Source organism: Leuciscus leuciscus (genome assembly GCF_965113295.1).
Source record: "Leuciscus leuciscus genome assembly, chromosome: 25".
Lineage (NCBI taxonomy): Eukaryota > Metazoa > Chordata > Actinopteri > Cypriniformes > Leuciscidae > Leuciscus > Leuciscus leuciscus.
Genome location: NC_138724.1, coordinates 12,725,474 through 12,738,593, shown reverse-complemented (window position 1 = coordinate 12,738,593; position 13,120 = coordinate 12,725,474). Strand labels below are relative to the sequence as shown.

At 35.8% G+C, this 13,120-nt stretch overlaps 1 protein-coding gene across 2 annotated transcripts; it reads right to left on the bottom strand.

Moving 5' to 3' along the window:
* Positions 1–747: 747 nt before the first annotated feature.
* On the bottom strand, positions 748–11,891 carry kras (v-Ki-ras2 Kirsten rat sarcoma viral oncogene homolog). 2 transcript variants are annotated; one of them, XM_082159181.1, is made up of 6 exons: positions 11,521–11,891; positions 9,139–9,256; positions 7,858–8,036; positions 7,600–7,759; positions 4,413–4,537; positions 748–3,311 (listed from the first exon to the last, which is right to left on the bottom strand). In XM_082159181.1, exons 2-5 carry the CDS (start codon positions 9,247–9,249, stop codon positions 4,418–4,420), a joined length of 570 nt encoding a protein of 189 aa, XP_082015307.1. In that variant the 5' UTR covers positions 9,250–9,256; positions 11,521–11,891; the 3' UTR covers positions 748–3,311; positions 4,413–4,417. The 2 variants fall into 2 exon arrangements, with proteins under 2 accessions (XP_082015307.1, XP_082015308.1); XM_082159182.1 differs by lacking the exon at positions 4,413–4,537.
* Positions 11,892–13,120: the final 1,229 nt, after the last annotated feature.

Sequence of the window (13,120 nt, the reverse complement as noted above, 5' to 3'; positions counted from 1 at the left end):
ATACTAATAATAAATGTTTCTTGAGCAGCAACGCATGATTTCTGAAGGATCATGTGACACTGAAGACTGGAGGAATGATGCTGAAAATTCAGCTTTGATCACAGGAATAAATTACATTAAATAATATATTCAAATAGAAAGCTGTTATTTTAAAATGTAAAAAATATTTCACAATACTACTATTTTTACTGTATTTTTTGGGATAAAATACATGGCGGTTTGGAGAGCATAAGAGGCTTATTTAATACAAATAATAATAATAAATTAAAAAAATTCCAATCGGTACTGAGAATTTGGGTAAAAAACAAACAAACTTGATTGACAAGAAAATGTTATAATGCAGAAAATAATTTGCGGTAAGACTTTAAGGTTTACACGTTACTACATGTACTTACTAGTAATAAAGAGTAAATTATGCATTATTACAAGTAACTTACACTAAACCAAACCCTGACCGTAACTCTATATAGCAAGTACTCAAGTTACATTGTATTTACTAAAATAGGCTAAAGTACTGTCACCTCAAGATAAAGTGTAACCAAAATTGCTAAACAAAATAAAATTGTGGTGAAATATTATTTGGACATGTTTAAATGAAGTTTTATGAGATTTGCCCACAAAAAGAAAAAAGTTAAACAGCCAAATTAACATTTGAATTCATTTCAGACTTCAACAGTATTCTGTATCATTTTACAAAGCATTAATTATTAACCAAAAAAAAAAAAAAACAACACAGAGACTCTCGTGTGGGTTTGATGTACTTCTTTTAATTGCACATTAAATAAGACTGGTAAGATTAATGGGGGAAAACAAGATTGGGTTTGTATTTATAAAACTGTGCTGATCTGAGAACAGCTTTTTCCTTCCTAATAATCACATTCACTGAAACAGGAGAGCCAGAAGATGACCTTAGACCGGCACTTTCTCAACCGTTAACACGTGACCCTTAATTACAATTAAGCGTCATTCAATTCATGAAACCGAAAAATAAGCACACTTTACAAAATATTCATCTTTATCACAACCGTACAAAGGCTGTTAAAACAAGGTCCATACAGTATATACATGAACCATTTTATCAACATTTGCAATTGGCACAGAAACAGACAGAGAACATTTCAGAAATGATTCAAAAAATATCTAATGACTTTGCTACTTGCGTTACAGGCTGCTATTAAACGAATGACTTAAAGGGAACAGAAATCACTTAAAAATTCTTTTTAACTTTGCATAAGAGCGGACATCCTGATTTACTGAGCATTTCGATTTCTCGGTATTAGTCATACAGTCAAATGATCAGAAAAGCAAAACTAGTGACGGTTAAGGACGCATGGTAAAAGGTTTTAAAGCAAGATTCTGCTTGTGTATTGTAAATCTCCTATAAATGACATCATCTCATGACATCACAAGTATTGCCACAGAAATCACTCTCTTTGGTTTGAGTGATGGCTGAAAATTTGCCCTCCTACAGTAGCTATAACCACATTTTACCATGGTATACTGGACCACGACTGCCTCTATGAATCGATTATAACTGGGCTTGTAGAACCAACAGAGTAATGATGGTTGATGGCAGCAGAAACCAACAAGGCATTTGTTTGAATCATTTTTCCACATACATTTGCGTCAGAATAACTAATACGGAGTGATGTTCGCCAAATCTCAAATTAGGGTACGTTTACACGACAACGCACTACAAACTGAGAAACGGTTTTCCTTACAGGCAAGAAAAGTTGTCAAAACGATCCCCGTTCACAAGGATCCGCGAATTCGACTAGAAACGCTGTATTATTCATGCCAGGCCAGTAGATGGCGATGCCACTTTGGGCACTTATAGACGGAACACGTAATACGCATGCGAACGACATCACCGATTTTACAAATTGGCGTTTTCGTAGTTTACACGGAGACTATAACGGTATCGTTTTCAAAAACTTGTTCCCAAAACGCCACTGTCGTTGTCCGAAACGCATAAAGTGTGTCGTGTAAACGGCCCCCTTAGCAAAAAAACCAACAAAAAAAAACATTTCAATGTAATGATTCCGACTTCTAAGGCGCAGTTTGGCTGGGCACAAGAGGGGAAATATTCATACGTAATAAAAATCCTCCTCAATGCAGAAGTGAGGCTTTCACTAGTGTAGATCTTTACAGAAAAGAAAGGTTCGAATCGTTATTACACACTCTCTGGAATACTTGACTCTGATTGGTCAACTGCAGCTTTGCATTTCTGTAGTGATTGATAAAAAGTGTAATGCCTTATTTTGCTGCAATTTCTTTCCTCTTACATATTTTGGCAACTAGAGCCTAAATCATCATTTTTTTTTGTTACTTTACATCATCCCTTAACACAATCCTGCGCACCAAAATGAGAAATTATTGTAGATTTTAGATTGATTTGCTATCGCCACATGGTCTCTAAACCGACTGAGGTCATTTTATTTAAAGAAGATTTTAAGAATGGAAAATATCAGAAAAATTAATAATGGCCAGTTGGGACCAGCTGAGAGAATCCTCTCTACACAACAGTGGTTATTATACAGTATTCAACGCATTACCGTTCCCTGGAAGTTTAAAGAACAGAACACAGCATGCAAACAGGGAAATAAGGTTAACGTGGTTAAGATTTCACCATATATACACATTACCATGGCTTTAGAGAGAGGGCGTTAATCCGACTACAATGGAAGTTCACATGCAGGTGGTTTTTTTTGGGAAGTTTGGGACCTCCAAAGGCAGGGTCATACACAGTGATAATGTATCAAAACACCGCCCAGGAAGTGTTGGTCCTCAAAAATAATTCCTCAAAGTTTCAGTTCCTGTAAAATCAAGTGACTCACATGCAAAAGTTCCTGTCTACACCGCTACACGGCTAGCTCTTGTACAGCACACCAAAAAGAGTGCTTTTAAATCCACACCTTTATAAAACTACTCTAGAAAAACCAACTGCAAAATAAAAACCAGTTCTGACAGCCCACCCGATAAAATAAGCCATTCAAGGTGTCATGGGACCAACACTTTGGGGCAACTGGCACCGAACGAGAAGTAAAGCTTATTTCATTTAAGAAAGCAAGTAGAATATGGATCCATTCTGTATTCGGAAGAGGCTAATAATTTAGTGTAATGTACAAAATGCAGTTGTGGAACTTGTTTTGTTTTCTTTCTTTCTGAGTCTATAATGACAGGAAAGGCTTGTTTCACATTAATACACATTTTGTTTTGGATTTCTTCTTTTTCTTCTTGCCCTCTTTGCTCATCTTCTCCTTGTGTTTCCGGATTTCTCGGACTAAAGTATAAAACGCGTCGTCCACGCCCTTCAAAACAAAAGGGAAAACAAGAACGTCAGGTGATTATGTAAAGAGTTACAGCAAAGATATTGCACAGGTCTATGCCCAACTTTTTGCAGCCATATTCCACACATTAGACACAATAACCATATTAAAACTGGTCTCATATCAGTGTTAAAAAGACCATGTTCACCAAACCCTTCCTGAAAGAATAGTGAAAAAAGTGAAAGAAATTAAGCGATGGTTTTAAATAAGAGTGTGAATCTCAAAGAAACGGTCATATTTCATCACAAAAAAGATACATTATATTTTGATAAAAAATATGTTTAGAGGATTTTCTTTTTTTTGCATTGTAACATTTATGATAGTCAGTCAAGCACACATTGCCCTCAAATGATCATTTAAATATTACAATTAGCATAAATAAAATTGTGCAATACAAATGAATAAATAAAATTGAAATTCCTCTGAATAATTACATTTTAAAATTTAAATGAATTAAATTCAGTACAAAATACTATAAAAATAGTACATAAAGAGACAATTGTCAGGAATGCATTTCATTCATTAAGTTCGGGTCAAAAATAAATAGATAATGCAAATGAATAAATTCTTGACCATTTTAATTCAATTCAGGACCAAAAAAATTAATACAAATAAATAAAAATAATAATAATCTGGAAATGTTTTTAAAATTTGCATTAAATTCAGTGCAACAATTACAATCAATCAATAAATGTGAATAAAAGCCGAGTCTCTTCAGAAATTTGAGACTAAACCACTCAATTCACGAGGTAGTTGCAGAGACTGTCAATGGAAGGACAAATCTTAGATTTCCTTTTTTTTTTATAATTAAAATAAAAATCTTCATTTGTGTTTCGAAAATGAAATGAAAGACTTGTGGGTTTGGAACGACATGAGTGCAAGTGAATGACCATTTAAATTTTGGGGCAAAATGCCTTAAAAATCGCCTTTTTCCCCTAATGAAATGGCATAATTTGGGGGTAAAATATGACCCGGCTATTTCTTTGACCGTTTTCGTGAGATTCACCCAAGAACAAGTGAAAAGTGTACAGCAGATGTCGAACCCCACACCTGGACTGCAGATGGGCAGCGCTTCAAACTTACCCCTCTCACATCAAAACACATTTTTTAAGCTTGATGCATTGTGTCGTCTTTTCTTCTTTACAGAGTTTTCTTAGCCGGTATTGCCTGATCTCCCGTACCAGAGTATAAAAGGCATCTTCCACTCTCTGCAGTGCAAAACACAACTCCCTTCAGTGTTAAGGAACGCACAGCCATCATTACTGAGAAGGGACAACGGTCGCAACTGGATTTCAGGAATCCACTGAAACTATAAAAAGTTTTCCCACATAGTGCTGGCATAATTAATAGTGGTGTTTTTTTTACCCCCTTATTTCTGGAAATTTAAATGGAATCTGGCATAGTTAAGTTTTTAGATCAACTTTCCACAAAAAAAGCCAGGTTATTCGATGGCATGCAGCATCGTCGCACTATTGTAGAAGAGTTTCTCAATTAGGGGACGTTTACACGACTGTTTTCAACTAAAACCAGAACACGATGCGTTTTTCCGTTCAGTTATGAAAATAGCATTTTGGGGCCTGAAAAACAAAAACTTTATCGTTTCCATTTAAACTACAAAAATGCAAATTTGTGAAAACTGTGACATGCGTATTACGTGTTAAGTCTATAGGCGGGTAGTGTTTCTTTACAAAGTGACATCGCCATCTACTGGCCTGATGTGAATAATAACGTTTAGTCGTTATAGCGGATCCGTGTGAACTGGGATATATGTGAAACTTCATAAATGCAAAGAGAAAAAAAAAAAACCCCACACCTTTACGTAGTACGATTTAAGTACATTGTTGTCGTGTAAACGTACCCTTAGTTGCGTCCCTGAACACCACTGGATTTAAAATAAAGAAAGAATTATGCAGTATGGTACCAGTGGGTAGCATTCGTGGCTCAAAACAGAGAGAAAAATGAATTCAGAAGCCTTTATTATTCCCCAGCACCACAAGGAGTTGTGATTTGAGCACTGCAGAGGGAGGAACAGAGCGCCTGCCCTGATTTTTAAACATGACAGACAGAGCAGTTTAATATCCCCAGTTGATTTATAGTGATTGAACCCTTGATCAAATCAATCCAATCTGCATTCTCAGTCATTAAAGGATTAATTTATCTTAAGGTGAAATCAAACACAGACAAATGATAATAAATGCACGAGAGAGACCAGGCACAAACCCAGAGCCAGATCAGTTGTGTTCTGTGATGTGCACCTGATTAATTATTCATAAAGCTAGACAGAAACTCATGCATGACGCCAGTGTAAAACAACAGCACGCACTCGACAACTTTCCTACAAGTCTACACATTCAAACTGCAAATCTGATGTGTGAATGTAACAAAAGTCCAGGTCATAGTTACCTTAATTTTTTTTTTTTTTATACAAAAAAATGCTACAATGATGTACCGTATATAGGCCTACATCTACATGTTTTTGAATTAAAGTACATTAAATGTGCTAAAAATAAATAAGTCTAATTTCTTCCCTCTCATTGCGGGTGAAATGTGACCTAGACATGTTCTTGAAAGGGAGACTCATTCTATATGATTTGTCGACTGATTATAGATTTGATTATAAATGAGATTTCAAAATCACATTTGACACCACAATATATTAACATGGTATTAAAGACAACATGAAATAGCTTTCAAAACTCATTTAACTTCCATAATGATGCATTTATGAGCAAAATAATAGATGTAGGGTTGGGTAATTTGATTGATTAGCATGTTGTACTGTCAAATTATAGGTTCATTTTAATGGTGGCCTTGGTTGCATCAGCATAAAAGTTTAGTAGAGGTGGAGAAAATATATATTTTTTAATAATGATGAATGGTGCACAATACGATCACGGACATTTGTTGATTTTGATTTCATGTCGTCTTTAAAACAGCTTTAAATCGGTCAAAAATAAAAGTCTTGCAATGGCCAGGTTTACATGCACCCTCGTAATGCGATAATGAGATTTGAGCAATATTGCGATTTAACTTTACCTCATGTAAACAATATTTCAATCACACTAGAGCTGCACAATTATAGTTAAAAGATCACAATCTCCTAAAAGTAAACGATTCACCGGTGTCTATTAAACCTTTGACAAATCACACCAGAACATTGTTAGCCGTGTTGCCGCGGTCGTTTACCCAGAGAGCAGTTCTCATGTGCAGGGATGAAACTGCTTCACAAACAGTCTTTCCAACCACACAGTGTCATTATTTAATTATATTACAAATATTCATATATAAAAAAAAAAAAAACAGAAGTTCTGGGATAGAAGTTTATAGTTCAATAAACACTGATGTCTATGGAAGTGATCAAAATGGAGTAAATCATCTTTTTGAAAGTAACTTGGCACTTCATAAAAAAAATAAAATAATTTTAATCGATTACATTGTGGCGACAAGTAAAAAAAATAAAAATATGCATCATTAAATCTCTCATTCAAGCGATTCGTTCAAAAACACAGATTCATCCAGTAATGAAACAAGTGAAGTATGTGTGAGCGAGTCATTGAATCATTCGTTTTTTTGCCCATTCAGATTAATTAAACATTTTAAATAGTCTGCAATTAACATTTTGTCAGAACCTCATGTTATTTTGTTTAGTTGCCCGTTCAAAAATCATGATCCATTTGAATTTATCTTGCGATTTTCATTTTATCCAGAATCGTGCAGCTCTAAATCAAACTGATGCGATCAAGCTCATAATCGTAGTAACCTGGGGCATATGCAGATTTTAAAATTGCAATAAACATGCACTGAAAACACTTTAATCGGTGATGACTTTGTCATGCGCAGCTTCGTAAACATAGCGGTAAAGAAAGCATTACATTTATGGGGTGCTAAAAAAAAACCTAGCAAATTGACAACGTTGCGTGACGTGAATATAACGCATGTATATTAATTGTCGAAAAAGTTGACGAAGACATTTTTAGGTGGTCACCCAGAAAAAAAAAATAAAAAAATCCAATTTGTCCATAGAAATGCATTTTGTGTCCAGTAACACCTACTGTATGCAATTTCATTATTTGTGCTGTGCACTGGGGGATGCGAATAATGGACTATTAAAAAAATAACCAATTCTTAGCGCATATTCATAACATTGAAAAATGCATTATTTGAAATAATACATTATGTAAACCAAGTCACTGTCAAAACTTCAGTTTTATTTTCATTGATTTGTCCAACACACTTGTATTCAACACGCATCCGTCCATGTTTTCCATACCTGTCTCGTTTTTGCTGAGGTCTCTATGAATGGAATGCCGTAGCTACGTGCTAAATCCTGAGCCTGCTTGGTGTCCACACTGCGGGAAGGAAGATCACACTTATTCCCCACCAGGACCATTGGGACGTCCTCAGAGTCCTTTACTCGCTTTATCTGCTCTCTGCAAAAGCACACGGAGAATATTACACATCTACAATTCATTTGACTCTGTGAGGTTTTACAGACTTGAATCTGCACAGTATTCAGTTTCTAGCTCACCTGTAGTGGTGAATGTCCTCGAAGGACTTGGTGTTATTGATGGCAAAGACACAAAGAAATCCCTCCCCTGTCCTCATGTACTGGTCCCTCATGGCACTGTACTCTTCCTGACCTGCAGTGTCCAAGATGTCCAGAAGACACGTCTCCCCGTCAATCACCACCTGCTTCCTGTAAGAGTCCTGCACAAGTGACATGACATTGAGCATGTTGAGCAGTATAACAGTGTAATGTCATGTCAATTTATCACCGTATGACAATGCTCTAGTCTCAGCCTCAGACATCAAGCCCACGACCTTGAGCTGAACGTCTGATGCGTATGACACATACAATTGGAAATGACTCAAGCGTTACGAAGTTATCTGAATTCTACAGGATTTCAGGGTGAAAATGTGTCTCGTTCTTTAACCTGGGAAAAAAAGTAATCGTGATGCCAAACCCCCTCATGGAAGAATGCTGTCGTGTTTCCAACGGCGACAAGGAGCGCTTATTAGGATCAACTAAACGCTGGATTATCAAAGGTATGTGAAGTTCACAGCATAGACTGTTTAAAAGAAGTTTTACACACTGGTCTGTTATAGTAGGGACATTGTTACGCCCCTAAACATGACGCGGAACAAAACAAACTGTGATTGGCCAAGGACCGCCCAGAGTCCGTCTGACAAACAAATGACAAACGCTGTTTTAATTACGTCTGGCCAGTAGATGGCGATGTCACTGTGAAGAAAAACTATGCACCTATAGACTGAACACACAATACGCATGATATCACTTCAAAAACATGCACTTTGAACTCCGTTTAAACGTCGTTGTCATGTAATCGAACAGCCAAAAGGCTTAAGACCGTTTTCAACAAAAAACTGAAAACTTTGTGTGTAAACGGCCCCTTAAAGTGTTAATTAATTCTAGCAAAATGGGCGTATAGGTGAACGAAATGCATGCACCTGGTCTTATTTTGGCCAGTTCATTCATTATTCCAAAGGATATGCCTCTACAAAACAAACATATCCAAAATTACAACTAAAAATGACATCTACAAACCATACAAACTACACTTTTCGGCCAGAGGTTTAAAACTGACGCTATGCCAGAAAACTAAAAAGGAAGGAACACAAAGGCGTTCCACCTGGTAACCAGCTTCTTTAAAACCAGAATAACCGGATAGCACTCTTGAACATTTAACAATACTTTTTTTTGTGGATGCAAATTTACATAAGGGTGAGTTTCACAGCTTTGTGTGGCAGTAGAAAGTGAGCGCCCTGACAGCGGTAACCCATGGCTCACCTCTATGGTTGGGTCGTATTCATCCACAAAGTGGTTCTGGATGAGTTGGATGGTGAGAGCGCTCTTGCCCACGCCTCCAGCACCCACCACCACAAGCTTATATTCGGTCATTCTTCACCTGCAGCAGAAAAACAACATGGTGAAAATCAATGAGCAGTTCATTTTGCCAAAATGTCTTTCTTGGTATAGCTTGCACACATAATAACCCTGTGTTAGTCTAACAATCTTGCGCAAGGGCACAACAGTGATAGTTCGTTAATAAAGCCATTTAGGATTTGAACTTACAACCTTTCTTGTTTAACCTTAAACTACAACAGCATACAATTAGGCAAGACTAAAGGTTTACATCTCATTTACACTTAAAAATGGCAGGTCTACTGAACCGACCCAACATAACGAGAGAATTTAAACACTATTATTAAAGCATTAGCTATACACTCCTCTTTCGGCTTTACCATATTAATAACTATGGGTATGTTTACACGACAACGATGTACTAAAAACAGATGACAACATTGTCAAAGCAATCCCAATTCACACGGATATGCGAAAATGACTCAAAAAGGCTGTATTATGCATGCCAGGCCAGTAGTTGGCAGTGTCACTTTTTCAAGAAACACCCCAAGAACACATAATACACCCGTCACCAATTTCACAAATTCACCTTTATGGCCCTGTCCCAAATGGCACACTTCATATGCACTTTCGATCTTGTGGACTTACAATGGGTGCCTCGTGACCATTTAGTCCACTAGACCGTAGGGTGTCCCACTTGTCATTTTAGGTTTCAGAAGGGTGGTTGCGAGCGCCCCCTTCGTGGCCGATATGCACCCTCGATGCGCACTTTAGCCGAGCCCGCATCCGCAGCAGACTTCTTCCCGACAGTCAAAGCGGCATTACGTCACGAAAGTGCAGACTCGTAGGAAGATCACGAGTATTTACTTTAGGGTGCCATTTGGGACAGGGCCGATGTTGTTTACATGGAGAAGAAATCGTTTGAAACCCGTTTTCAAAAGTTTGCGTTGTCAGGCCCCAAAAACAGAGTTGTCGTGCAAATGAACGGCCAAAACGCATAGAAAGTCTTCCGTTTCCAGTTGAAAGCGGTGTCGCGTAAACAACCCTAAAGCTAAAAATATAACTAAAACAGATTAATCAATAATATGTAACTGAATCAATAGATCCACAACAGAAAACCACAATTCACTACAGTTTGCAAATATATATATATATATATATATATATACACACACACACACATGAGAAGTATATAATTTGTTAACACCTATAGAAGTTACATACCTATATATTATTACTCTGTCTCATCTTTAATGCTGTATTATTTTGTACAATATTTTTTTCAATCACTTTGTTAATACAACTAAAAGAAACCAATTAAATAGACTAATTCAACTAATCATAGAATAACACAGTTTTGAATTACTTTAACTCATAATCGACTAATCTACAGTAAACAGAATCAATTCAATAGACATTACACTATAGCAGAGTCCACAATGTAACAATTTGAAGTTATTTATATGCTAGTGCCATCTAAAATGTTACAAAGCTTTTTACATCAACTTTTTTTGTTGTCGTATTTATAACTCAAATAAATTACTCGGAAACTTAAACCGATTACCTGAAACTGACTAGAACACCACTATCTGGCATCATTCGAGATTGTAGCGATATCTATAAGTTATAGTGAATAGGGGATTAGTAAATGCACGGTCCACAAAAACAAAACTTAACGAAATATTTGTAACAAATCGTGTTCGTTTAATTTAAGACGAGTCGATTAAAAAGCAGACGACCACGAACATGAATCCGTTAAACCTTAAACGCAACATTACAGGTTAAAAGGACTTACGCCAACAAAAAGTGATTTAGATTGTAAATCAAGTTAAGACAAGTTCAGTGTTAAGAAGTATAGTTAAGCGCCATAATATCGCAGGGCCCGAATTTCACTTGGGCGTGATATGACAATAATACAATGCAATAGATAAATATGTACACAAAGCTCACATTAAACCAATTCGCTCGCGTACTTTTGTATAATTAATCGCCACGGTAAACATACATGTTAACAGCTTTTCTATATTTTTTTACCTCTGGGTTTGCAGTAAGTTCCGCGTCTGAAAAGCCTCTATTGACTTCAAGCGTTTATCATGACCTTGCAATTATGCTATTATCCATTTAAAAAACGTGTATAAAGCTTCATATGTCCATTGACAATCCCGACAAAGTGTTTAAAGGATCGAAACCCAACAATACCACACGTAAAAACAGGTAAATTATGCTTTTTCTGGGCGACATGGCCTGCGCTCGGAGGCTGTTATACACAAATATGGGCGGACACACTGTTGCTAAATCATCACTTACCACAAAATATCAACGATTTTCAGCTGTTTACGGTTATTTTCAATAGGTGGAGGCGGTTAAAGGGACAAGTATTAAGCAGTCGAGCAGCCTTTTCCGAGCACCAGCATGCATCTTGCATTATAGTAGACGAAACATCTGTAGATACAAATAATCCAGATCGGTGTCCTTTCAGTGAGATGTTGTGTTAGGGCTTGATCAATAACTAGCCGATAATCAACACTGGCGAGTCCAGTCTAAATATGGTTATACCACGGATAATAAATGCACTTTAATTTTAGTGTAATAGCACACAAGAATGTGCTACCACATATTCGATACTAGGCAATGACCGGCTTTTGACAACAAGCTCTAGGGCAGTATTGGTATGGACTGGCTTGGTGCTTATATAGGCCCTAAATATAACCGGAACGTGTACGTGCGTACGTCAGCGCGTATCTGCATTCTTATTGGATGTATCACTTGTCAGTCACAATTAGGTCATTTGCATACGGTGTGCAAGAGCCAATCGTCTATGATTATCGAATAATACAAACTATCCGCCTATTTATTGTTTGACTCGATACTTCACTCTATAATTTTTTTCTTCCTCAATAACTTTAATGAAAATATAGTCCACTGATACACAAAATTGGAAAATAAAACTCAAAGTAAGGAATATTGGGGGAAAATCCAACAACAAAACACGTATTGTTTTTATATAATGATTCACTTATTTTATAATAAAAAAAGTTTAAAAAATGCGAAGAGCAAAATATTGGTGTATTTACAGCTTACAAAGAAATGTTTTAGTTTTAGGAATTTATATTTTAGGTGAAACAATTAAAACACAAAAGACACAAGGGGTCAGTATATCTATGGGTTTGTTTGTATAAAGTTGTTTTAGCTGTATCCAAACGTTTAAATAGATTTTGTTTCATTATTCTCCTGTAAATTATTACTACAATTATTTATTTGTTTATTTAATTAATTATTTAAATGCCAGTCACATTACAAACAATGGACATGACAATAGTCGTTTAAAATATTGAACAAATTCAGACAAGTAGAAAAAGAGAATATGCAGTATATTTAAAATAAATAATGAAGGTAAAAAAATAAATAAAAGGAATAATAATAATAATAATAATAATAACAGAAAAAGAAAAGCTGTAAATTATTATTCAAACTGCTTCTGAAACTCATTGACTCTTGCTTTAAAAATGATTTCAAGCTTTATTGTTCTGTTTTGTGTAATTGCACAAAAGGCAATTAGAGCTTATAGCATTGTACGCAGGTGTGATGTTGTATAAAGTAGCACCCTTTTTCTTTTGTTTGTTATAATCTTGTACTGTTTTATATTACTTTAGTTACTTTGTATTTTTACTTTGAATGATTATGTATCATTGTATTGTTCTGGTCATGGCATTAATATATATATATATATATATATATATATATATATATATATATATATATATTTCTATTAAAGATTTTAAAAAAATAGTTAAAAAAAGCAACTCGTTGACGTCATTGTCACGTGTTGCAAAATACTTTTCTCAGCACTGCAGACTGGCCCAATCACCGCGTGATATTAAGGAATTCTTTTAAATAGAGATTCAGT

Bases quoted from the DNA above. Each gene is read 5' to 3' on its own strand.
- kras (XM_082159181.1), bottom strand. From the start codon at position 9,249: ATGACCGAATATAAGCTTGTGGTGGTGGGTGCTGGAGGCGTGGGCAAG. The intron at 8,037-9,138 runs GTGAGCCATGGG...TCACTTGTGCAG, and splicing joins AATACGACCCAACCATAGAG to GACTCTTACAGGAAGCAGGT. The intron at 7,760-7,857 runs GTGAGCTAGAAA...GTGCTTTTGCAG, and splicing joins GAGGACATTCACCACTACAG to AGAGCAGATAAAGCGAGTAA.